The sequence below is a fragment of the Vespula pensylvanica genome, chromosome 20, assembly GCF_014466175.1.
Source record: "Vespula pensylvanica isolate Volc-1 chromosome 20, ASM1446617v1, whole genome shotgun sequence".
Taxonomy (NCBI): Eukaryota; Metazoa; Arthropoda; class Insecta; order Hymenoptera; family Vespidae; genus Vespula; species Vespula pensylvanica.
In genome coordinates this window covers 615,254-640,674 of record NC_057704.1, presented here as the reverse complement: position 1 = coordinate 640,674, position 25,421 = coordinate 615,254, and the positions used below count along the sequence as shown (strand labels likewise).

General features: G+C 37.9%; 1 protein-coding gene, 1 long non-coding RNA gene and 1 other non-coding gene across 3 annotated transcripts; 1 reads left to right on the top strand and 2 right to left on the bottom strand.

Annotated features, from left to right (window-relative positions):
* Positions 1-4,001: 4,001 nt before the first annotated feature.
* Positions 4,002-24,974, bottom strand: LOC122635976. Its single transcript, XR_006328822.1, has 4 exons — positions 23,377-24,974; positions 21,850-22,008; positions 4,628-4,829; positions 4,002-4,550 (listed from the first exon to the last, which is right to left on the bottom strand). It is a non-coding gene; the product is annotated as an uncharacterized LOC122635976 (long non-coding RNA).
* Positions 7,305-7,376, top strand: Trnap-ugg. The gene has a single exon. It is a non-coding gene; the product is annotated as a tRNA-Pro (tRNA).
* LOC122635975 (GS homeobox 1-like) lies at positions 11,750-14,041 on the bottom strand. Its single transcript, XM_043826731.1, has 2 exons — positions 12,850-14,041; positions 11,750-12,736 (listed from the first exon to the last, which is right to left on the bottom strand). The coding sequence occupies exons 1-2, from the start codon at positions 13,112-13,114 to the stop codon at positions 11,928-11,930; spliced, it is 1,074 nt and encodes a 357-aa protein (XP_043682666.1). The 5' UTR covers positions 13,115-14,041; the 3' UTR covers positions 11,750-11,927.
* Positions 24,975-25,421: the final 447 nt, after the last annotated feature.

Sequence of the window (25,421 nt, the reverse complement as noted above, 5' to 3'; positions counted from 1 at the left end):
GAGCAGAAAAAGAGAGAGAGAGAGAGAGACAGACAGATATACAAACAGACAGACAGATAGACAGACAGACAGAGAGAGAGAGAGAGAGAGAGAGAGAGAGAGAAAGAGAGAGAAAGAGAAAGAGGAGGGAATCGTTCGTAGAAAGAACAGGGTCGCGCGTGTACATGCGTGCGAAGCAAAAAGCATGGATTGTCGAGTTCTCGATGGTATCTTTATATAGCGTTATTGCATTAAGCACTTCTGTACACGGACAAGGGGGTAAGAATCGGGAATAACGGGGCTAACAATGGCAGGAAGTAGAGGAGAAGAGGTGGATAGAGGGGAGTTTACCGACGGAACAGCCCGCTCGACCATCCCCATTTTCTCTTTCGTCTATTACCGCGGTAACAATGCTTGCATTCGATCAAACACGCTTACGACCTGCACCAAACACGCGCGGGAAAGTATTTTTTCCGCTCGAGCGATATATACTATGATATATACTAACTTACACACCATAAATATCCCGTCAAAATTTTTTTCTTTTTCTTTTTCTTCTTCTTAACATCGTTTGCTCAGGATCTTCGCAGAAAAAATTTCTTTGATTCCCTTTTTCCTTCGTTCACGTCCATGTATCGATCGAAAAATGATTATAACTGCAGCACAGCTCACGGCGTTATTTTAACGACGGTTAAACGATCGTTCGCTAAAGCCCATGAGAATACGTGCATTCGAATGCGTTAACGTGCGTTCGATCGCACTTCTTTCGAATAGTTTAAAATCGATATCGCTCGTTTACCTGTGCCCCTCTAGAGAAATAAATATCTCTTTTCTTAAGCTTGACGTATCCAGGGAAGAGTATTTTTTCGTAAGAAGAAAAAGTAGAATTCATGTTCGATGTATTATAATCCTCCGTAGCAATGGGTTAACTGTGTTTTACGAGAAACTTTCAAAGGACGTTTCTCTTCATTTTTTCCCCGACCCGCAGCAAGGACTTTTGTTCTTTGCGCCTATAGGTATGTCCATAAAGAATTTTATTGGAAAAAATTCTCTTAAAGATAAAACGAAACAAGAATTCTCTTGTCGACATCTTTTGAGAATTATCTTTTATTTCTGCGTAAAGTAAATTCTTTTTGTAATCTTTTTTTTCTCAGACTTTCTTCCTCCGGGTAAATGTTATTTCTTTAAGGATTTAAATACAAAAGAATCAACAAAAGTACGTTGTTCTTTTCGTACTTATCCCACGCAATTGTTTTTAATCATCTTCCACGTTCATTCGCGCTCGGAACAAAGAGAAGAAGAAAAAGGAAGAGCTGAAAATGGCATATTAAAAATATCTGGCTTTGCTCGAAAAAAGGACATTTTTATTTCATCGGATGAAATGTTTACCCGGCAAGGAAAGGAAATGTGCTTGAGAGATCCCAGCACAATCACAGACATTTAAAAAAATCAGAAAGAAAGTTCTGTCTTGACGAGGAGAAAACTAGCTCGTTGAAATTGCATAGTCGAAGATTATAACTCGAGTAAAGAAATTTCGTTAAAAGTATTCGTAAGGTTCATTAGGCGAATAAGATTTATTAGCCATTAAATAAAATTGCCATTGTCAATACAATGTAAAAAGTATTTGTTCGCTTTAACGTTTTAAACGAATGAAAAGGAAGATTGTTTCGTAGTTTGCAGCCAATAAGAAAAGTGGATGTAACTTCTATACAAGTCCATTTCCCTTGAGGCATTCGAAAGTGATCGACGAAGATCGAAACGGAGACGATCTCTAGCGATCGGTTTTAATCTGTTTCTGCGAGTTCTCCTCAGAGATCGAACTTCTCGGTTGACGAATCCGTTCGTAAACAAGCTTGAGAACACAAATGCCATTGTTAAAGAATGCGAACCATTGTGTATTCGAATATTCCACTAAACGTTATCCCGACAGAACAAGAAAAGATCCCTTTTCTTTATGAGAAAAGTTTATAGGACCAGTGAGAAAATCGTTCGATTGCCAAAGCGAATGGATGTAAGGTTTTGACCAAAGTAGAACGATATTGTTTTGTAAAGACATCTCTCTTCGAGAACGTATTCGTACTAAAGCGATAAAGGAATAATATCGTAAATTTCTAGGTTCTAACCGTCTACCGTCGGAAAGTATAGAACTCTTGTCTTTAATTGAAACTTTAAAGAAACGAATCAGAAGTTCGAACAAAGTGATAACGTTTCGAGTAGATAAGTTGTTGAAAAGTCGGCAAAACGAAACCGTCCATCAGGATTCTGCCTTTAGCACAAAGTTTATGTACAAGTAAAAGAGAATCCATTAAAAAAGAAAGAAGAGCATCGAGAGAGCCGATTAAATCTTACTAATTGTAAGATAAGCATTTGCTGCCGTTTAATTAGAGAATTCTAGAAATAAATCGGAACCCGATGACTTTGCTTTGGATTCCTTTGTCTTGTTTTTCTATTTTTATTTTCTTTTCCTCTTTTCCCTTTGGATTAATATATATAAAATATGTTTCTATCGATAGCTTGTAGGACGAATTAAACATTGTTATACAACGAAATTGTAATTCAAGAAGATATTACGATGCTTCTCAAATAGAAACTTGTTGTAATTAACGAGACGGCGGAATTACGCTAGCTACGGAAAGGATCCTCGGCGATCTCCTCAAACGTTTTGTTTGGAACAATGGTAGATATTGTCGTGTATTACTCAGCGATTATTTTAATATCAGCCAAAAACTCATAATTCGTTTGAGTTAACGTGACTCACTTTCGTACTTTTCCATACGTATTACTGACTCCATTATTCGCTTATATTCGAGTACCTTGATATATCGTCAGCTCCTGCTTTAATAAGGTACCTTTAAAGGAGCTCGTAGCATGACAAGAGGTAAGAAGCAAAAAGAGGACAAAAGGAACTCTCTAACGATTGAGTCGATATAACTTTTTTTTTGAAAGTATTCGGCTTACATAACGTCATTTCGTGTTTAAGAGCTATCCTACGTCCACGTTAAAAAAAAAAAAATGAAAAAAGAAGGAACTATTATTCTTCTAGCTACCTTTTTTCCTGACTTTCATATCTTTATTCATTTGGAGACATAAAAATAAGAAAGATAGCAACAAATTGATTCATATCATTTCAATCGAACAACTGATTTTCTTTTTCTCTACTTATTATTATGAAATGTGATTTCGTTTTAGGTACTGTTTGCTATCGATCTAGTTGACGAAAAAAGGATAAGTAAGAAAGAGAAAAAAGAAGTTTTATACGATTTGAAATGTTCGCTCGCTTGGTCGGGTCACAATGTTAATAGTTCAAAGGAGTGATGGAAAAGAAAAAAAAAAAAAAGAAAAAATAGAAAGAAAGAGAGCAAGAGAGAAAAGGAAAGTAGGAACGGTGACTGTGACACGACCGTCTTGTCGTCTACTGCAACACGAACAATATCGACAGAAAAAGGGTCGGAGGTTCACTTAATTAAGTGCACTACTCTCGTCGAGAGAGCCAGTCGGAATTGAAAAGAGTCAGGCAACAAACGATATTTATCCAAGTATACGATTCGACTATTCCTTCAAGATTGCTTTTTTTCAAGTATTAAACGAATGGGTTAATCGATTTACGAATTACTCATTCGTATCATAACTCGGACGGCATCATTTCATTTCCTAACATATAAAGCCCAACTAATTCGTGCGTTACGTTCACTCGAATAATAAACTACTAGAATTATTTTGCCAAAAGAATTCGTTCGAACGATCGTTCATACTAGGCATCCGCCACGCCCTTTCGATTTGAGCAAAGTTCTAACCACGAAAATAGGTCGATTGTACCTAACTTCTACATTGGCATCACGAGAAACCGTTAGAAGCCTGTTAGATTACATAGATATGATTTGAAAAGTGCAATTCTAAATTTATATAACTTTCCTGCGAATATAACTGTAAATGCGCGGGAAAATAGAACGAAAAGTATAGTTGATATTAACGAAAAAAGAAAAAAATTCGAACATGCAAGAGATTGAAGCATTATTAAATTTTCGTTTTATTTAGATATGTTGAAACATTTACAAGTTTAAGCAGGCAATGTCTGATGGATCTTCGTGTTATAATTAAACGGCTTACCTCATCCTGTATATTTATAGAAGATCTACAGACGTTCTAGTAAAATATACACGTTACGATATATACAGAAGCATGAAATAAACTTTTCCACTTTACATAAATTCACAGTTAACGTAGAATACCTTACGACGTTTGCGTTTATGTGATTAGATAATTAAATTCGATTAAAATTACGTATCTGCGATCACGTTTCTATTAATTAAAAATTAGAATTTCCGTTTAAAAGGATAATCCTTTGGGCGATTTGTTTTGATAAGAACGTTATTTCATTGATAATGAAATATCAATGACGTTGTTTCTGACGTCAGAAACTAGGCAAAGGAGTAGCCGGACGTGAGTACTATCTCGCAAGGGACTAATCGTCTCTCGCCACCTTCATCACGAGGAATAATTCATATTTCAATTTTACATCTCTTACGTGATAGCGAACTTCCCGAGCTGATTTAGTAGTACGATTGGTTTCACTGTAACATAAAATTAGCATAGGCATAAGTGGTTACGATTTTTTATAGCCGGTTAGTAGTAACCCTCGTGAGTATACCTATTGTCCCTCCATTAAAGTCGAAGGTGCGCACATTAATTCACCGCCGAAGGGACTCCCCATAACGTTATGCAAATTCTTCATTAACGATGCCGCTTCATTCGGAGCTACAAGGTCGACATAAAACTTATTTCCGACGTAGTATATTATTTCTGAATGGATTATTATTTAAATAATAATCCATCAACGACACGAGCGTTCTCTATAAAAAAAAGTATAAATAAATATTAGGTAACAATCTCAACGGCTCTTAAACGCAATCGTATTACCTCGCTTCGTGATTAAACGAACGAACTAATCGAATTTTGATCGATTGTCGATTAATTAAAATGCGATAAATTACGAGATTGTTGAATAGACGATATAAATATGAAATAACACTCGACGAGATCGATTCGATCGGTAAGCATCATCTTCCCGATCTTAATTGCGTCACCTTAAGCGGCTCGACGTTAATTGAAATTCGTTCGGAGACACCATTCTCTTGTTCTCTCTCTCTCCCTCTGTCTGTCTGTCCGTCTGTTCTACGAACTATTATCATTACAAAACATTCTCTCTGATGTTAACGTAAGATCGCCGACACGACCTTCACACGATTTTCGTCGTTCTCGATTGAGATAAATCTTAATGGGGAAAAAAGAGAAGAGAAGGAGGAAGGAGGGTGAGGAAAGGAAAAGTGAGTGAAGAGGACGACGGAGAAGAGTAGAAGGCGTTAAGCGATGTCTTCTTTCGTACGCTACCCATTGTCCACGGACATTCGAGTTAATCCTATAGTACGATCATGCTAAGATAAACCCGGGGTTAAATAAGGATTAGCACGATGACGCGACAGAATCGAAAGAACCTTTATACCAGACACGTTCTTTCGAAAAACCATCGCCGACTCGAATACATCTCCGTTCCGCATGCCACTTTTCGCTGACGAAAAGCCAATCGCGATCCAATCAGAATCTTTTCTCTCAAAGACTCTCGTCTTTACTCTGTAAGGCATGTTAGACCGCCCTTAGGGTCGAAACGATCGGTAGATCGATATCGGGTGGCGTTAAAGCGACGTTAAAAGACACGAGATTCGTTTCTACTAGGTAGTTTCTGACCCGAAAAAGCTTACTAGACTTTCTTTTTCGTCCTTTGTTAATTCCTTTAGTCTCTTTCTCTCTTTCTCTCCCTCTCTTTTTCTTTCAATTCGAGTAATTTTCTTTTTATTTTTTGTTCACTGATATCTTTCACAATATTATTTCATAAAAATACTATGCTGTTGATATATCTGCATATATAGTTTTAAAATACATTCTACATTTTTCTAACACATTCGAGAAGTATAATCCCAAATATTTTTTTGCTCTGCGAGCTCGGCACAAAGGAGAATTATTTTCCCGGTCCCTTTTCTTTTTTCAAATGAAAGATCGCGAAGGGCCAGGATGACTCCGCGTGAACGTTAAGTACGACAAAATGAAAGTACAATAGAGACTTTTTATAGTCCCGATGTTACGAGATTTATCGCTCATATTTCTCTCTCTTTCTCTTTCTTCCTGTCTTTCCATCGCCCGAAATGGAACAACAAGAGGGCGTGGAAAAAAAAACCCGAGATAGAAAATAATGTAGCAATTTTACGGCACTAATTATGACGAATGTCTCGGACAAACGTTCGCAAATGCATATATATTTGCGTAGCATTAAAACGCTCATTTTTTAATTTGCTACGCGATTAGAGTCCGTACCTTATGTTTGCGATCTCTGCACAAATAAATAAACGTTACGTTTTAGCTTATAATGGAGGTACATACATATGTATGCCGAACTGTAGTAGCGGTTAATCTAGTTGCCGGTTTTACTTCATACATAAGGGTTTCGAGTCGGTATGACAGCTTTAATTTTATCATTTAATTTAAACACGAATTCACTGGAACATTGTGTTATCCAAAATTCATTTATACGACCACGCCGAGTTATTATCAACTGCGAAATTCATTAGCAGTTAAGTAAGTACATGCGTCCCATGTAGCAATTCAAACAGAGTGGAAGTTTCACAAATTAAATATGAAATAATGAAACGAGACACGAGATAGAAGGGACTATTGGTCAACCGATCGATCTCTGGAAATTATATCAAAAACATTAAACATCGATTTGTCGTCGCGTTTTCGATGATTCCAACTAAAATGACGTGTAAACAAGACTTCGACACGTTCAAATAGAATCGGAAGAAATCAATTAGCATAATTTATTTTATTTTGATACACCCTTAATTCGGAAATCTTTCGTCCATCCGTAAATAAAGCGATAAACGTTCCTACTTCGAATCTGGAACAAGTTATTCGGTCAGTAGTTTCAAGTTTAATTATCGTATTATGCTACGGCAGTCCCTGAGCGCTATTATGTTCGGACAAATTACAGTGAACTACTAAACGTACCAGCGAAACTATTCCGAGCGTATTAGTATTATATCGTGTTTATCTACAACAATTACATTTATTGTCTTACTCTTATTTCGTATAATATCTTATATATAAATGAAAAAAATTAAATTTGATATTAATAATTTATGTTTTTCTTTAGAGGGATGTACTTCGTATTGCTTGAAAAAAAGAACAAAGTTTATATAAAACGAGAATAGAAAATAAAAAGATTTTTTTATCGATCGAATGTCTTCATGAAATAAGAAGAATCCAACAAGAGCGGCTCAGTGGTCTAGGGGTATGATTCTCGCTTTGGGTGCGAGAGGTCCCGGGTTCAAATCCCGGCTGAGCCCAATTTTTTTTTCATTCGTTTTATTTTTAACAAAACGATTCTAAATAATGTTTACATAACCTTTTCTCTTTACGCGTCTCACGAATATATTTTAATGCATTTACGAATTGTTAAGATCGAGTTTCAATGGCAGATGGGAATTCGGGGAAACTCAATCGACGTTGATCATCACACGCTCGGTTAACTTCTACCGTTGGATCTAATTCGTCCTATAGGTAATTTCCTGAAAGGCTTCTGCTAGAATCGGCTGGACACGCTTGAGACACAGGTGCATTTAACGTGTGTATTTTACGGTTTAATGCTAAGGTCAAACACCGTACACGCGCGTAGGAGAGCTCTCACCTGCTGCGCGTAATGATCGAGTAATGACTAGGTGAAACCCTACCTTTATTGCTTTTCTGTAAAATAGAGAAAGGTTCGACGTTTCTCTATACAACCGACGACTTTAATTTCCACCGTAATCTTGTTGTTTTTTCACAGTTTAATATTTTAATACGATCCTCTTAATACGTTTCTCACGAACTCATAAAATATACTTACACCGATACGAATAGATAAAGAAGACTGGGTACGGACGCGTTTCTCGTTTCTCTTTTGTCGGCAGTTTTGAATTAATTTTCTTCGACTAATATATTAGTAGCATATTACAAGGAGATACGAAAAGGTATGACGTTCTTAGAATTTCGAGATCGATCGATTCTATTTGCACCCTTTTCGATAAAAATTTCCGATAATTAAAGAAACGAAGATGTTACGTTCAAAGAAAAATTTCCATTAGGAAAGAATCGTTTTTTATTCGCTTAAAAAAAAAATGCATTCCCTAATTAGCATTTTCGAAGACTCTCCTTCATTAGCAACTATATCATTTAATTAGGACGTTTTTCCCAAAGGAAGGACGCGCAAACGTATCGACCATTACCGTTCGCTTTCTCTCGCACGTGTTCACTACTGAGAAACGATATTCAGAAGCCTAATACGATCTATTACGTCGCTTTGAAATACCTTGAAAATTGCTATGAGGTGAGAATTTTCGATAATTCTTTTGAAGTCAAAAAGACCTTTCTATTCGGCTTTTTTGTAGGCGGTACATCGATATTACCTACGCGTCATCGAGCAGGGAATTCGACCGTCGAACTCATGACAGTGTCAGAACTCGCCAAGAATGTACATTTGGCGTTCGAAAGGAGAGAGAGAAAGAAAAAGAGAGAGGGAGAGAGAGAGAGAAAGAGAGAGAGAGATGACCGGCATCTTCAAAACTAGCGATTTTTCTGAACGACGACTTTACGAGAATGTTCACAATGGACGATGAGTGAACGACGACAGTTTGCCACCATTGCTTCAAAATGAGTACAAGCGAGAAAAAGAGAGAGAGAGAGAGAGAGAGAGAGAGAGAGAGAGAGAGACGAAGACAGACAGACAGACAGAGAGAGAGAGAGAGAGAGAGAAAGGAAAAAACGGTTTAGAGCTCGTCGAGTGGCCGCGTTACCGCAAGGTCCTTCTATCCTGTCCGTCCTTTCCTCCCGAGTATTCCCTTCAGTCTTCCCTTTCCCTTTCGCCTGCCAATAGCACTCTCTCGAGTGCCGCTGTCGCGGTAGCTTTTTTCAGTTGTGATCGAGCGCCTCTTCAGTGTGCATAAAATGAAATGAATTAGCGATCCGGAACTCTGGATGCTCGATCGGCATCTTTCTATGGTTTTTGACAGCTCGTTCCACACTCTCCCTCTTTCCCTCTCATTTTATCCATTCTCCAGTCTTACAACTAACTTTCTCTCTCTCTCTCTCTCTCTCTCTCTCTCTCTCTCTGTCGCTCTTTCTCTTTCTTTTGTTAATTCAATTTGGTGGCTAGGCAACCGTTGCTACGCTTCACAATACGAGTTTCCTCGAGCATCGCGCGAGTGGTTCAATCTCATTAAAGCCACTCCAGAAGAGCAACAACAACAAAACGGTGGCAGCCCTGTAAACCACGATCGTTTCTTTTGTCGGACCTAGTGTTTCCGTCTCAACATTTAGTCGAGTGGAAACCGTTTCAGCTTCTTTCTCCGAATAGTGTTGTCGAAAGTATTGTCGAAGAGCAAAGTTCTTTTTTTAGTTTCAATCGTGACGTTTATAATACGCGAAAGGTAAAAACACATGAGACGAATGGGTTATCTCGTCGAAGGACTTAATGGATGTAAATCTTAATGAACACGAATCGACTTTAATTATCTCCTCTTTATTCATCGAAATTCTTTCTGATATTTTTTTTCTCTTGAGATTGCATAAAAAGAGCGCGAGCGAAAGAGAAAATGGAAACAGGTAATCCTTGTAAGTGAATGAAAATAATGGCGTACAAGGGTATGATAAAAACTAAAACTAAAAGAAAAAAGAAATGAACAATGAAGTAGAGCTTATAAATTATCCTTTCGTAGTAGAAACACGATGAATTTTCGTTTAAAACAGTAGAGCAAAGACGATAGCTCTTTGACGTCACTAGAAGGATTATTCTAAAGGCGGATGCCTGAAATTAGTACCGAATTCTAAAAGGTTGATGTACGGCAGAGAAAGAGAGAGAGAGACAGATAGATAGATAGAGAGAAGAATAAGAAGATAACGGTCTTAGGCGAAGGTAATTTTTCTCGCACGATATCCATGTATCTCCAACGTATCTTGAACGAGACGAAAGACGACACGAGAAGATTTCGATCCCAAACGCGACAGGCACGCAAAGTGGCGGAAAATTGAATTGCACACGATTCATGACAAAAAAGGAAGAGAATGAAAAAAAAAAATAGGCAGGATAAAAACTTGTGAGCGAGTATTATTTAATTATGATTTATGATCGCAATTCTATAATAAAACATAGAAAGCATTAATTCGAGATCCAGTAAAAAGAAGAAAAAAAATTGATGACCGCGAACAAAATTAGCGCGATCGTTTTTGAAGTCGATCGCTAATCGACTCATGAAAAAAGCAAGGTTGATTTCCATCGTCACTTTAGAATATCCCATTGAATTTGTTTGCTAAGTATTATATAAAGCTTCCCGAGGAAAAAGCTTATCGACCGAGCAAGCGTTCAATGAAATCCTCTATTGTTCTTTGCTCAACGAACCGTAACATAATTGGCATCGATAATTTGGCGTCAAGCGCATTACGCGTATATGATTACGGTTCGAATAGTAAATCGAGATACGATTCCGCGTGAACGTTAAACAAAGCGATACGCTTCGTTAGCAAACCATAAAATGCTGAATACGTTTCCTCCGGAATCGTATGAAAATGATATTGAACGCGTCAATGAATATCGATAGGAAGAGAGGTTGTTTCTCGATGAGATTTATACGATTTATCAATGATATTAATACATAGTTTGACGATATTCATGATAATGACAATTTCGAAAGATTAAACATTTTTTTTAGACTGCTCTATCTCCCTTGAAAAATAGAGTGGGTAAAACGACAGATTTTCTTTTATCGGAACTTCCCGACAAGTTGACACAATCGAATAGATCCCCTCTCGAAGGAACGAACGAACCGAGAAAAGAAGACTGCGACGATCTCGAAGAGATTTTGAGAATAGGCCTCGCCACGTCCGGGTGGCACGCAAGAAAAAAGGTAGCTGCTTTTGAAACGCTGATCTCCCGCTGAGCCCACGAAGGCGACGCAAGTGTTCTATTGTCAAAAGGCGCGAATACCAGAAGTAGTCGCTTCTCGCATTGTCGCCTTGGCTCTTTAACACCATTAACTACGTTTTACCTTAAATTCAAGCCAAAGTGGTAGGCCTCTTGACAAATTTTTTTAGATTTACGGCAACATCATACCAACAATAAGTTCGAGGACCACGACGAAAACGTACCACAAGATGCGTTATATTTTATTTCTTTGCGACCCTCCTACTTATAGAATTCATTTTGCCTTTTTCGTCAGACGTCTCCTCGTAATACCTCGTATATTCATATGCCATCAAAAGGATATATTTTAAATGCTCGTACAAAAAGAACCAGACAACCTTCGATGTTATTTCACTCTTTAATTTCATAGCTCTGTTTTCGTTTCATTTCCATTAGTAGGAAGCTTATTGCACCCTGATCGTTTTATCCGCTATAATCCGTCTTCCTCGTCGGATAGAAGCTTTTATAAATCTTCTTAACAAATTCTCGACCTCTCGACATTATTTTGCAAAGAGCGATCACTTTTTGAAATTTTTAGATCGCAATGACAAAGAACCTCTACTAATATAACTTGGATTAATTAGCATGCTAATAATAACTCATGAGATTAAAAAAATAGGAATTCATAAGAGAAGCATGAAAAATAGATGGTTTTTCTTTTTTATTTCGTTTATATTCGTATGAAAAATATGCGATCTCTTATTTCTCGCGTAAAACGTACAAAAATATATCTACAATATTCACAAACCGTGACTATATAAATATTTATACATATATATATGTACATAATGTGGCGTACAAAATTTGTCGTTCCACCAGTTTCGATTGTTCGTTCGTCGATATTTTAGTTTATCGATTCTTTGGAAACATTTTCGAAAGCTTTCCGAAACGTTATTCCACTTTTTTAAGAATTAACGATTCTGTCCACGGTATGTTTGGTGCGAGACAAGCTGTCAAACACCGGTCTAGAGATTGAGTCTCTATGCTCCGTACTCTGATGCATGGTCGGTGGTAGGTCCATTTTTCTCCTCTTATCCGTCCTGTCATATTCATCCTCGGTATTTCTTTTGCAGCCAACGGACGAATGCTGTTCGTTCGTCTCCTCTTTCGTTCGCTCGTGAAACGGCTCGATCCTTCGAAAATTCAATTTTTCATCGGGTTCGCCAGGAAATGGCGAGTCTTCCGTTTGTCTCGAAAGCGAAGATATTTCGAAGCGTTCGGTCTTTCGAATCGGCGATTCATACTCACGACGAACCATAAGTTCGATCGAACCGCTCGATTCTTCTCGCGTTTGTGAGGTCGACGTTGTAGTCAAAGTGGTATCAGAGGACCTTCCATCCTGTTCTTCCTCCTGATCGCACCGTCGATTCTGCAAACCGTCTGTACAGCCTTCTTTCTTTCTACCGCATGTACGTAAACAACAACACTTTTGATTCTGTCCCGACGGTAGATCCTCTTTCTTGTACTTGACTCTTCGATTTTGGAACCAGATCTTTACTTGCTTCTCGGAAAGTCTTAGATTCGTCGCAATCTCGATACGACGCAAACGGGAGAGATACATATTCGAAGCAAATTCTCGTTCGAGTTCTAGCAATTGTGTGCTCGTAAATGCCGTTCTGATACGCTTCGAGCTATTCGAAATGGAGCTTGGTGATTTCGGTGGTGGCGTTGGAGTGCTATTGCGCGACGGTGACTCATTAGACGCCGAGACATCTGTAAAGGAGCAACACAAGCGAGTTAGCTAGCGATAGACTTTGATCTTTGATCGGTCAGACTACGTTTGTACACGTGGTCCTATTTAATCTAAGAGAGGTTTAGAAACGTACCTGAGAGTCTGCTGGTCGAGACGTTTAGAGGAGAAGGTGGACTTTGTCCAGGTATAGGTAAAGACACGTTTGCCGACGGACTGATAGGAACTGGTGCCACAGGCATCACCGGTGCTCTAGGAACGGGTCTAATTGGTTGATAACCTAATCCCAGATTGAAGAAGTTGAACATGTAATTTGGCAATTGATTCCCGTAATAAGGCAACGGATAGGACGGCGGTGAGTTGTTGCCGATGAGAGAATCCACGAGGAAACTTCGAGACATCTCGTTGAAAAAAGAAAATCCTGGAGAAGTTCACTAGAGAATCTTGCGACGCGACGATTTAATTCACGAGATTTGCTTGTTCATTGATTCTGCTACACTGTTTTTTTTTTTTTCTTTTTTTTCGATATCGTTGACTTTTCTCGACAATGCGATATATCCCGATAAGTTCGTAACACTTAGCCTGAAAAGTTCGTCTGGCTGGTCGACGGTGCGACGATGCATTGAGTTCTGCATCTCGGACACCCCTGTCAGAGCATATATACCGATTGCTAACTCCACCCAGGGGTTGGTTCTCTCGAGGGGCCCTCTTTCTATCGGGCCCCGCCCTTTTCACGAGGGTGCCCCCTTTTAACTTCACCCTAACGAAGTACGCCCGAACTATCATCCCGAACATCGTCCCCCAGGGACGACAATGAGTAGGGTATTTTCTTGTTCTCTCTCTCTCTCTTCCTCTCTCTCTCTCCCTTCCTTCCTCCCTTTCTCCCTTACTCTTCTTTTTTCGGCAGCACCAATTTGACGGGTGGTAGCTAATATTACTCGAAACTTTATACGGCATCGGAGTGCATCGTTCTATTATTGTTAACCTCTGCTCGTACAACGGATTATTACTTTAGTATATCTTGGTACGGATTCAAATTATGAGAAGGATACAGGAAAACCTTCGATAATCCTTTCGAAGGAAGCCTCATCTCCGGTTAATGTCGCTCCATTTATGCGTTCCGTCGGTACTCTCCGTTCTCTGTTATTACTGTCAATTTCACAGTTAAATTATTCTATTCTATTAGAGAACTCTTTCATCGCTGCATTTCATAAGGAGAACGAGAGAAAGAAGCTTTCGTCCCTTCTCTGACTTTTCATCTTTTCTCAACGGAAGAGTAAAAAGATCAACGAGTTCTTTCCTTCTTTTTAGCTTTATCAACACGCGAACGCATTAAGTATCGGCACGAAGTAATCTTAGGCCAGATAATCGAGATAATGAAAGGAGTCCTCAAATATTCTGAATACTATAGTACTTGGTCCGTTTAAAGAGTTGGTTAGTTTAAAGAGAGAGAGTCATTAGTGTACGACTACGATCTGATTTCAAAGCACATAGGGAATTAGTAAGAGAGAATTAATTAGGAAGTTTTGCCTTTTTTGAATAAGAAGAGACGACAGGGTGGATCTATATGATAATTATTCTTATCCTTTGCTTGTATTCGTATATACACGCATACGCGTAATCGCGATAAACGATAATCATACGCGAGATGTCAATCAATATATATTTATATATATACACATGCTCACACATACACACACATGTACGTACGTTTCTCAAAAGAGATTCAATCACGCGAGAAATCTGACGTCGCTGCTCCACGAAGAGAATCGATATTCACGAGAGATCCAAATCAACTCTCTGGAATCTTCAAGGAACTTCCGTACTCCTTTCAAAGATTTCCATCTACGAGGAGTATATATGTAGGTATGTAAGATAAGGTAAGGTAAAATAAGGTAAGGTAAGGTAAGGTAAAGTAAGGTCATGAGCATGTACGTCGTTTATGAGATTTCGTAGCTTGATTTAACCGCACCGGCAACGGAAGGACCCAGGTTCGGCGAGTCAATTTAACGTATACGAGATCAGTATTTTTTTTTTCTTTTCGAGATTAATCTGGATTTTCCTAATATGCTTTTAAACTAATTTAATTCCGATAAATTCTCGCAAAAAAAAAAATGAACAGAATAAAAAACTTTTGAGATATGGTTCGATCGTCAGTCTCCTTTTTATTTATTTTTTTTCTTTTAGTCAATATGTATTTTCAACAAAACATGGTTTTAATCCTAGTTAAACGAAACATTTTCTCGTTGCAATTTTCATGAGTTGAAATCAGCGATGGTCTGCATGGCGTGGACCACAAATACGTATATGTATATATGTATATATGTGTGTGTATAGGTATTCGGTCGCGTTTTCAACCGAATGTAATTTTCATTTGCGCTAAAAGCAACTCGATATACTTGACAGCTAGCCAATTTAAGCGAGCCGTGCGAGGTATAACCAAGTATATGGAGGAGCGAAAATGAAGTTATGGATATCTTATAGGTACGTACGTGCGAGTACGGAGAATGTCTTTGACAATTTGCACAGTAATTAACGTGTCACGAATAGTTTCTAATAGCTTTGCGTGAAGTATCATAGAATACGTGAGTTCGGTACTAATTGTAAGTGTAGCCGATTGTTTGCTTGCTTGCTAGCATGTTAATTAAGTAATTGTTACCATTTAGTTTACCTACAATTGTACTCTGTTAATAAATCGGACAATGCTCTTTTGATATTTAGGTCCGTTTCGTAGTACCAATTAATTTTCTAGATACTTTTATGGTAATATTACATCGACCTTCAGAAGCATCGTGTTTCTTTAGAAAGAAAAATCAACTCTTGCAATCTCTTCGTTTACGCTTATGAATTTATGCGATGTATAAAAGGAGCGATGAAAAAGGAACAGAGAAAACACAGCCGTGATTCGAAACCCCTAATAACACGACTAATCCCATTACAATGTTACCAAAGCATACGGAAGGGCCGTACTAGGAGGAGGACCCTTCTTCCTTCGGCTCGTATTAAAAATCACGCTTGTGTTATCTTACCAGCGACTCGTGAATAATACAATCTCTCTCTTTTTCTCCTTCCGTGCATATGTCCGGCATACTTACGAAAAAGAGGGTTCATGATCGAGAACCCTTTGTTGAGAGAAAAAAGAGAGGGGATTCGTAGCAATATAGGACCACCCTGCTTTCTGACAAACACAAGCTCACCATAGGGTATCGTACTTGCTTACTCGTATCTCACGTCATTACTAGCGAAGGATATTTTAATTTCGATCGGTACCCTCGGTCGACTATTCTCCTATTGGTCGGTTCTCTCTTTCGAGGCGTGGCTATTCGATGAAGGGACAAACAGAACTCTACGATTTCCATTTTCTTATACCATTATATTTCTGTGTTATTACGTCATCGAGTATTTCAATATTATATTTTCATTTCATTAAGGACACTTGGTTCGTTTACGTTTCACGATTTATTGTATTAATATCATATATAATATAACGAGATTGTTTTTCTTTCTTAATTTTTTCTTTCTCGGAAAGTCAGACTTCTTGTTTGTCGAAATAAATAACGCGTCGAATCGTAGTAAAATCGATGTTATTGTGCGTAATATACGTTCCTCCAATGTGTTTCAGCAACGAATATATAATGTTTTTGTTTGCTCGCAAGTTTTCCGTTTGTAAACGAAAAAGAAACAATAAAGAAACAAGCTGTTTACATATTCTACGGCGTTTACACATAATTTTTTACGTGTATGTGCATGAAAGAGAGAGAAAGCTTAAAACACATATTGCACAAGACGATTACATTGACGTGGCGTATCAATGACACGAAAAACGGAGATGGAAAGAGAAAAGTTCACGACGCATAAACAAAAACAGCCACGAGCTTCAAGACTGGTTAAATATTTGTCAATACATAGAAGCTTCGCTGCGAAAGTCAAAAGTTTAAACAAACTTATACAAAGATATGAAGCAAAGAAGAAGAAAAAGAAAGAAGGTCCTTGGAGAGTTCGAAAGGTACATATGTGTATGTAAGTTTAATATTTCGCTTTTATTATTTATTCAAGAGTAATACGAAAAATTGAAAGACTCTATTGAAAGTTTCATGAAATTTTTAATCTTGCCGTATCATTTATCAAGGAGAGAGAAATTTCACTTCAAGGTATGAAATAAAATATGAGTTATTTCCAAGTGATTTAAATATTTAACGAGAGATTTTTAAGAGATTTCAGGTTGATATTAAAAGGATCGAAGATTAATGATAAAACAAATCTAATTTTTTTCGTAAGATATGCGAAAGAGTTCGTATTTCGAGTCTAGTGCCACTGTCTTAACGGATAAATCAATTTTATTTCTTAGAAGCATTTGAAGAAGGAAATGGAAAGAAGAGAGGAAGGAAGGAAGGAAGAAAAGAAGGAAAGTATGTATCGAGGAAAGAATAAGAGAACGATCGAATTCGATACAATAGACATCTTTCTCTGTGTTTCTTTGAGTAACTATCGAAGGGTTCTATCGAGCATCTCGTCGAAGCCACTTTCAATACTTTTGGCTCGAGTAGCCCGTGGTAATACCGAGTATATCGGGTAGTATATCCACGCCTAGGTAAAAGAAGACGCATCGTCCCGAGGACGATCCTTCGACGGAATCGAATAAGATATCGAAGAAAATTCCTCAGGGGCTCTCGTAAAAAGGATTCGTGTGTACACACCGTGATCGACGTCTTACGACAAACTTTTCTTATTCTTTTTTCTCTTTCTCTCGAATCCACCCTCGAATGTTTTTCATATTCTTCGAGTCTATCCTTTTCTCTCTTCCGTTGCAGTAGTCCCCGCGCGCGATTCCGCTCCGTTCGTCGAAAGGACGCATCTCAGGCAAGTAGTACCAAAAAATCGGTACGGCTCATTTCACCCGGCGAAGAAGTACATTCATTGAAGAGAATGCACTGACACAAAGGAATATCCCGTTCGAGACTCGCGACCCACGCCAATCGGTCATTCATAAAAGGGAAACTTTGTCGAAAAAAAAGAAAAGAACGACGGTGGTTGGCTGCGACAGTGGCTAAAGAAATAGCAATCATGGGAATAGCAAATACGATTTCAAATCGATCCTTTTCGTATCACTTCGAGCGGATAATTTGAACGGCAACGTCTGGAGAACAGAGATTATCGCGAAAATCCTTTATCCTTTACTTCCTATAGATAGGTGTATACATATGTATATTACCGATCGTCCATATGGGTACACGTTCATTTTCTTATACCTAGACTCTCCCTCTCTCTCCCTCTATATATATATATATATATATATATATATATATATATATATCCGGATGAATATCTTGCACAACGATCGATCACAACTCTGTATTTCCTCACTCAGCATCCTTTGCCATACATATGGTTCAATCCTTTCAATTCGAACGACGAACGTATCTTCGATTTTCTTCTTTTCTTTTCTCTTTTCCTACATCCAACATCTATCTTTCCATAAGCTTCTTCGTCGTCCCTTGATACTTATTTCTTTTTGTTATAAAACATGTTACGTTTAATATTATTTATAAAGACTTGCAATTACGTATGAATTTCTCGTTATGTAGAATCATAAGCGAAAGGATCTGGCGAATTACCAAAATAAAGATAACGAAAAAAGAAATAAATAAAAAAGAAAGAACATGGAAACAACTCGTCCTCGTAAAATGAATCGGCTCGCTCGAACAGCACGAAATTCATGGATTAGTTAGGTTCGAATCTGGTTCGCATCGATGGCCCTTTGTTGTCGAAGTATTGTTTCGTACGGTATTGTCAGGATCAACTTAGCGTGTATCATTCGATAATTTCAGTGAGTTACGCACACGTTGGCCCGTGCGCTAAAGCATACCATTCGCTTTTAGCTCCCTGGCCAATCTTTCTCTCTTATTTGACCGACCTTCATCATTCACTTTCCTTTCGCGGTTCGTTTCTCCATTCCTCCTTTCATACTTCACTCGTTACTTTCATTCATACTTTCCTTGATTCTCGGCCTTAGTATTTCTGTTTTGACACGCGCTATGGATACCTCTCTTGGTAATGGTTGCAGTCATGGAGAGGAAAAGACGGATACAGCACGGTTTGTTGGCTACGATGAATTGAAAACGATCTCTTCTCCCTCTCTCTTTCTGTCCCTCCCTTCCTCACTCTCTCTCTCTCTCTCTCTCTCTCTCTCTCTCTCTCTCTCTCTCTCTCTTTCTTTTTCCCTTTCGCCCTTTCCAGCTTCTGCTCCTCCTCCTTCTTCTCCTTCCCGTACACTTTACTACGCGAGCTTTGAACACTCGTGAGAGTATCGTGAAAGGCGCAACTACCGGCAGACGAAACGCTCGAGGAGTCGGCCGATCGTGAATGAAAGATCGGTATAAGCGCATTTACCTTTACACAAGAATAATGCCGCGGACGTGGATTACGACCAGCCGAAAATGTCGAACTTTAAAATTCCGCGTGGGAGTTCTACGAACAGCAACATTAGCCCATAACCATCTATGGATCATTAATCGCTTTTATTACCAGTTACCTTTCTTACCTTTTCTCATTTTTATTCTTTTTCTTATTCTCTTTCCTCAGATTAGTTTCCAACGTATAATTCCGACAAAATGCGAAATAGATACTTGATGCTTTCTTTTTTTTTCAAACGATAAATGTCAAGAAATGGAAACAGAAGCGGCAAGAGAAGCGGAAGAAAGATATAAGAAAACGAAAATACGAAAAGCAGACTCGCGTTTTCTTGAATCGCTGAAAGCGGATTATACCGTAAAGTTTGCAATTTTTGTAATATTTTATTCGGCTGCCAGAGGAAAGTGAATTATGATCATCAAAAGGATTTAAGCGGAAATAGAAAGAATATAATTTATCATGCTAAAACTCCGAGAGAAAATGGTTCTGAAACAATAAGGATCGTAGATATTTATCATTTCGTTGCAATTTTAAAGTTGGAACCGTATATTAGTTTTGTCACGGCTCTATAAAAAATGAATTACTCGATTCAGCATTTATATACGTATATATAGGTATACACAAGTAAAACGTTTCGTCATCAAAGAAGTTATCAATTAAATCCTTAATCACCTAATTTAACTGTCGAGCGATGTATTTAATCACGCGCTGCAGTAAACTAGCTTAAACTTTGTCTCGTTCGTTCATACATACGCGCGAAGAAAAAATGAATGCGGAATGACGAAGCAGTGGCTTGGATCTATTCTATTCGTTCGAAATTTCAGTGGGTCCCCGGTCGGTACGCGTTAGAAATTCATCACGGACCATGGGAAAGGGGTGCCAAAGACTACCTCTATTACCTTCGTTATCCTTCGTTATTTTTCGTTTTATATCGACTAAGCATCGTCAATATGACATCGAATAACTATTTCACAAAGTCATCTAACCCTTGCAAAATCTCTGTCGATCCTATTAAAAAGAAAAAAAGAAAATAAAGCAAAGATCGTGAATCTCTTCGTCTTCTGAAAGAAGCTTTATCGAACTTTGCGAACTTCGTGAACTTCATCCTAGTTAGGGTTGCGTCCGAAGCGTGGTAATGACGACACAGCGATGCTTCCTCGCTAATACCGTTATAAAGCTATTGTAGAAAGGTTTTTACCGTCGGACGCAATACGGAGTGAACCTCTCCGACGGACAATGAACGAAAATTATAAGGCAACTTGGTTCGTCCAGACTTCCCTTCGACTTCCGAAGACCACGTGCCGACGAACAATTCCATACGCGTGCCACGATAATAACCAACGAAAGACGCGTCTCTCGATTAAGAATACGTCGTCTAGTTTGTATTGTGCTATGTGAAAATTGCATTATCGCGACGTGGACGAAGCCTCGAGTTAATTTTCTTTTCATCCGTCCTAACTTTCTGTATGGAGGAGGAAACGAGTAAACTCGATTTGTTCATTAGGAGATGTTAGAAAAAATATTTAAATGAGTTTTTCAATTTCGATCGAACGTAAAAGAAAAAAAAAAGAAGCACATATTTCGAAAACGATCGAGAACGATCGTAGATTCTTCGACCAGGTGTGACTTAGCGTTGTCATCGAAAGACATGAGTCTATAAAAGCTCGTAAACAGGACCGAAAATGTAGCCGCGTGCAACCGAAAGGAATAAAATATCGCTTTTTGTGGCAATTTTCCGGCAATTTTCCAAGTGACTGAAATCCAGGTGTCGTTTTGTGACAGCAAGAAAGAAGAAGAAGAGAGAGAGAGAGAGAGAGGGAGGGAGAGAAAGAGAGAGATAGATATACGTATATTTTCTCTCTGTCTTTTTCACGTTCTCCCCGTCGGCGAAACGTTCCGTGTTAGTTAGGTAATAGCCCGACACCGCCCAAAACTCGACAAGAGGCTCTCGTGGTTCCTAACAAAAACAGGTACTGCTAATGCGATGGCGACGAACGTACGACGCGTTCCCTTTGAATAGTCAATAGTTTGTAATCGCATTGATCGAATAATAGACGGGAACCTTTTCTCGGCGATCGATCGATCGCCGTTTATTCGAATCCAGTCATTTTCTACGTGAGATTTTCGGTATAACCACGAGTGATTTATCGATGGTTCGAAACGATTTCCAACGTCATACGATCGTCCCACGCAACAAATCGTTCCGCTCGTTAAATGCACAGTGAGTATCTAATCTACTTACTTACTTACTATCACTCCTGATATCGTATCTCTTCGAAGTATTATTAAAATTGACTCGTCGGAAAACGAATGAAAGAACGGAAATTTTCATCAAAAAATTATTTGATAATAGCAAGGATAGGGAATAAGTAATAGAAAGTGAAAATAAAGTGGATAAGGACGGCAAGTTAAGTCGCTTGGTCGATTTATACGATTCGTGGAACGAAAATAGAAATTTCATTTCGTCCCGATTGTTTCGTGATAAGGAAATCACGACAGAATTTGCTCGGTAAAACTTTCAAATGAATACAACGTAAAGCGTTCTACCTATCATTATCTATCTTTCATTATCGATTCGAGTAGCAGTTTTCTACTTAAGTTATTTGTTAGAGCCGGAGTTTATTATTAAGTTACGTAGGAACGTAAGGTGCTTGTGTATGACGTAATATGGTCAATTAACGCATACTCCGATCGTCGATATATCTCTTTTGCGTGAAAAGGTTACCTTATAAAAGGTCCGTCGATCCGTTTTTATTTATGGCACAATGTTAAAACGTAGGCTTCTTTCTCAGATCCAAGGAAGAATGTGACGTCTGAGATAAACTTTGAAGATCGTGAACTTGTTAAGTTGATTTATGAGCACAAGTATCCGTCTATAGATTATCTAAAAAAAGAGAGAAAAAAGAAATATAAGAAAAAAAAAAGAAGAATGTCCTTGCATCCGTTGTAGAAAAGAAATATCGCGAAGTATGCATATCGCAACGAGAAAAATTATCTTCTCGTTGTTGTGTAATTTATCCGAATTGAAACGCGAATTACGATGAGTAGATTTAAAAGCAATTGTAAAAGTTCGAGATGTAATCGAATAGAAATGATAAAAAAAGTAAAGATATTTTTTTCCATGTCTCTACTTCGATTCCTTTCAATCGACTTTTCTTCTCGTCCCGAGTTTCATTGTTATATACACTAAGTAAAAACACAGAAACTTCATTTTCGTCGAGAAATAAGTTCGTTAGCTCGGCGACGGTAGATTCTCGGAAAGTTTCACCTTTTTCTATCGATCTCGAAGAAGCCGCTTCTTTTCGGCATTATCATCGATACCAGTGAAAACCAGTGAAAGAAAGTTCTATTTGGTTTTGGCAAAGAGGTCTCGGAACTAGCTAAACTCTAAAGGCTACTTAACTTTTCTCCCTTTCAACTAGCGGATACCTTTAACGCGTCTCGAATCGTTCTCAACGTTGACAATATTCGAGCCCCCTTTATTAACGCAGACTCGAATGACAGTGGAACACCATTCTTGTGAAGCATCTCGATATTGTGTTCGAGTGGAGTCGAGTATCGCGCAAAACTCATCTTTAGTCACGGTGCGTTAGTTACGCGATGCTTACTTCGCGATAAATTGTCCTGGCTGAAAGCCCGTACGACATGCTCTTTCGTCTCCCATGCTCCCCATCATCGTTCGCTCTATCCATGGGGATAAAATTTCCGTTATTTGTTTGTTGTTTGTCGTTTGTCTCATTTTTTTACGAGCCCTCCTCTTATTTCTTCGATCTACTTTAACTCGTTTCTTCTTTCTTTACTCGTTCATTTGTTCGCGCATTATGGGCGAAGATAATGCAGTTATTCGATCTAAGAGAATATATTATATACACCGCAGTATATAGCTTAGGGATACAGCTTAGGGATGCTGTGCTTCTCCAATAATTAATTTTCCATCGATCACATTTCCGCTCTTACAATTAGTAGGATAATGGAAGTACGACGATCGATAGTAAACAAGGAAACTAAATTTATTATTAGAAATTCTATCTAAAGTTTAATTCTAATCCTTTTAAGCGTAGATCGCTAATCTAGGAATTTGAGTAACGTGGTCCACTAATCATTATTCGTCTTACAAATTTTATACAAAATTTTATACGAATTTCTAATGAAAACATTATTTATCTGTAAAATCCTTATACGATGCGCGTGTCTTTTTGATGAGAAACTTTTATATTATCAAATTAAACTCAAATATTATATTCAGACTTACCATTACGACGTACTCGTCCAACGTGTCGATGTAGGTTTAATCGTGTTCTAACAGAGATTAACGATAAACAAAACATACGAGAATACGAGGAAGAAAGGATATTTCAATAACAAATAATAATAGTATAAGATGAGACGACCTCCAGCTGACACATTTTTGTCCATATGTACATACGGATAGGCGAATGTGTTGTTATTACGATTAGTCTTACCAAACGTTCTTCCCAACGGACCATCATCGTCATAAGGTATACCTTGTTTACTCAGGTCCCGTAGTTTTCTTTCGATTGTACATGAAGCTGGCTATAATCCGTCGATATATGAGACTCATTTGTAAACCACTAGTAATCTCTCGTAAAATATGCACCATAATTCAGAATTATAACGTTTGCGTACATACGCCGCAGCCTTTTCGTTCGTTTATTCCACGACTCGTTTCGAACTCCCATCGTAAAGGAACTACGAGTTATATTTCTACACTTCGAAATTAAGTTAGTTTAGATGATTCGTATACATAGAATACTCGATCGGAATATGGAATATTCTATATCTATCGCAAAGTAAACGAAACCTACGTCTATCGCGTTTCACATTTTCTCATTCTCTTTTACTCGTACGTAAAAATTCTACCATGGAATTTATTTTCTAATAGTCCTTTTTTTTCATCAAAGATTAAGTAAGAAACAACTTGGCGTTAATTTTAACGTAAATTCGATTTTCGAGGAAATTCCGATGATAAGAGGGGAAAAAAAATAATCGGATTTGCGTTCGATGTTCTTTTAGCATGTCGCAAAGGATTGCGTTGTAGCTTCGAAATATAAAAGGAAGTTGATGGCATCCATATTTTTTAAATCAATTATCGCCTTATTCCTGCGAAATTATTAGCAATTTCTGTGCCTGTCGGATTAGACGGACGAGAGGATTTTCCAAAAAAGCGCAAAAATCTGTGTCCGTCGGAGGTATCGGTATAAGCGGCTTAGAAGCGCGTGCCCATGTCAGCTGCCGTATCGATCTATCGAAAACCCATCTCACTGCATCGTATAGAGATTAATCCCATAAGTAGGAAAATTATCGAGAGGGGTTGGTTTCCTGAAAAGCGACATGGAAGACGTAATGCGGTAAGAGGGTAAGATATAACGAGCCAGCCTCTCCCTTTTCTATTTTTCGCAAAATAAACGAAACTTACGTGTATATTCCTATCGCGTTCTATGCATTCCCATCTTTTTTACGTATATAAAAATCCGTACTTTCAAAGTTCTTTCAATTATTATCTTTTTATCAACGGAGATCAACGAAAAACCAACATTTCTATGTGAGATAAAAAATATACACGACCGATATAGCTCGCGTTAATTTTAATTAATATTTATAATAATGATTATTTCCATGATAATTTTTATTTATTTTAATTAAATTCTGTTATATATTTTTTTATCGAAATTACTCCAACGCGGATGTTCGTTGGAATTAATTTCATTTACGGTCTCGAGTTAATTCATCTGGTGATTTAGACGCGGATATATATATATATATTTATTATATGTACATTGTTTTAGATATAGGTATACGTATATAAAAGTAAGACTTTTGCTAAGACTATTGTAATTTTGAAATAGATTAAAATAATTTTGGATCAAGATTTAAAAGTCGCTCGGTATTCAGGGTATCCAACTTCTGAAATTCCGCGCGCATGCTTTCTCGATAACTCTTTACAGAATCTTGTAATTTTGAAATAGTTTTTTTCATGGCTTCGTTTGATGCTTCTAGATACTCGAACGCTGATGAATATCGAATTTTTACCTTTATTGGTTTTTGTAAATACGAAATACTTGTGTACCCTTACCTTCTTTTTTCTTTAATTCTTCTCTCTCAATAGATTCCATCAAACGATCGATGCATTCCCGTAACGTCATCCGACGTCTCGATACCTTTTTGCTCGCCGCTTTTTGCTCGTACAGTTTTTCACAATTTCTTATATATGCATCCAGGCGTTGTACATCCGAATTTAATTCTCCGACTATATATAAACGTTTTTTGGAAGTGTAC

Excerpts from the sequence above, each read along its gene's own strand:
- LOC122635975 (XM_043826731.1), bottom strand. The coding sequence starts at position 13,114 with ATGTCTCGAAGTTTCCTCGTGGATTCTCTCATCGGCAACAACTCACCG. Across the intron at positions 12,737-12,849 it reads CTCGACCAGCAGACTCTCAG|ATGTCTCGGCGTCTAATGAG; the intron begins GTACGTTTCTAA and ends GCTCCTTTACAG.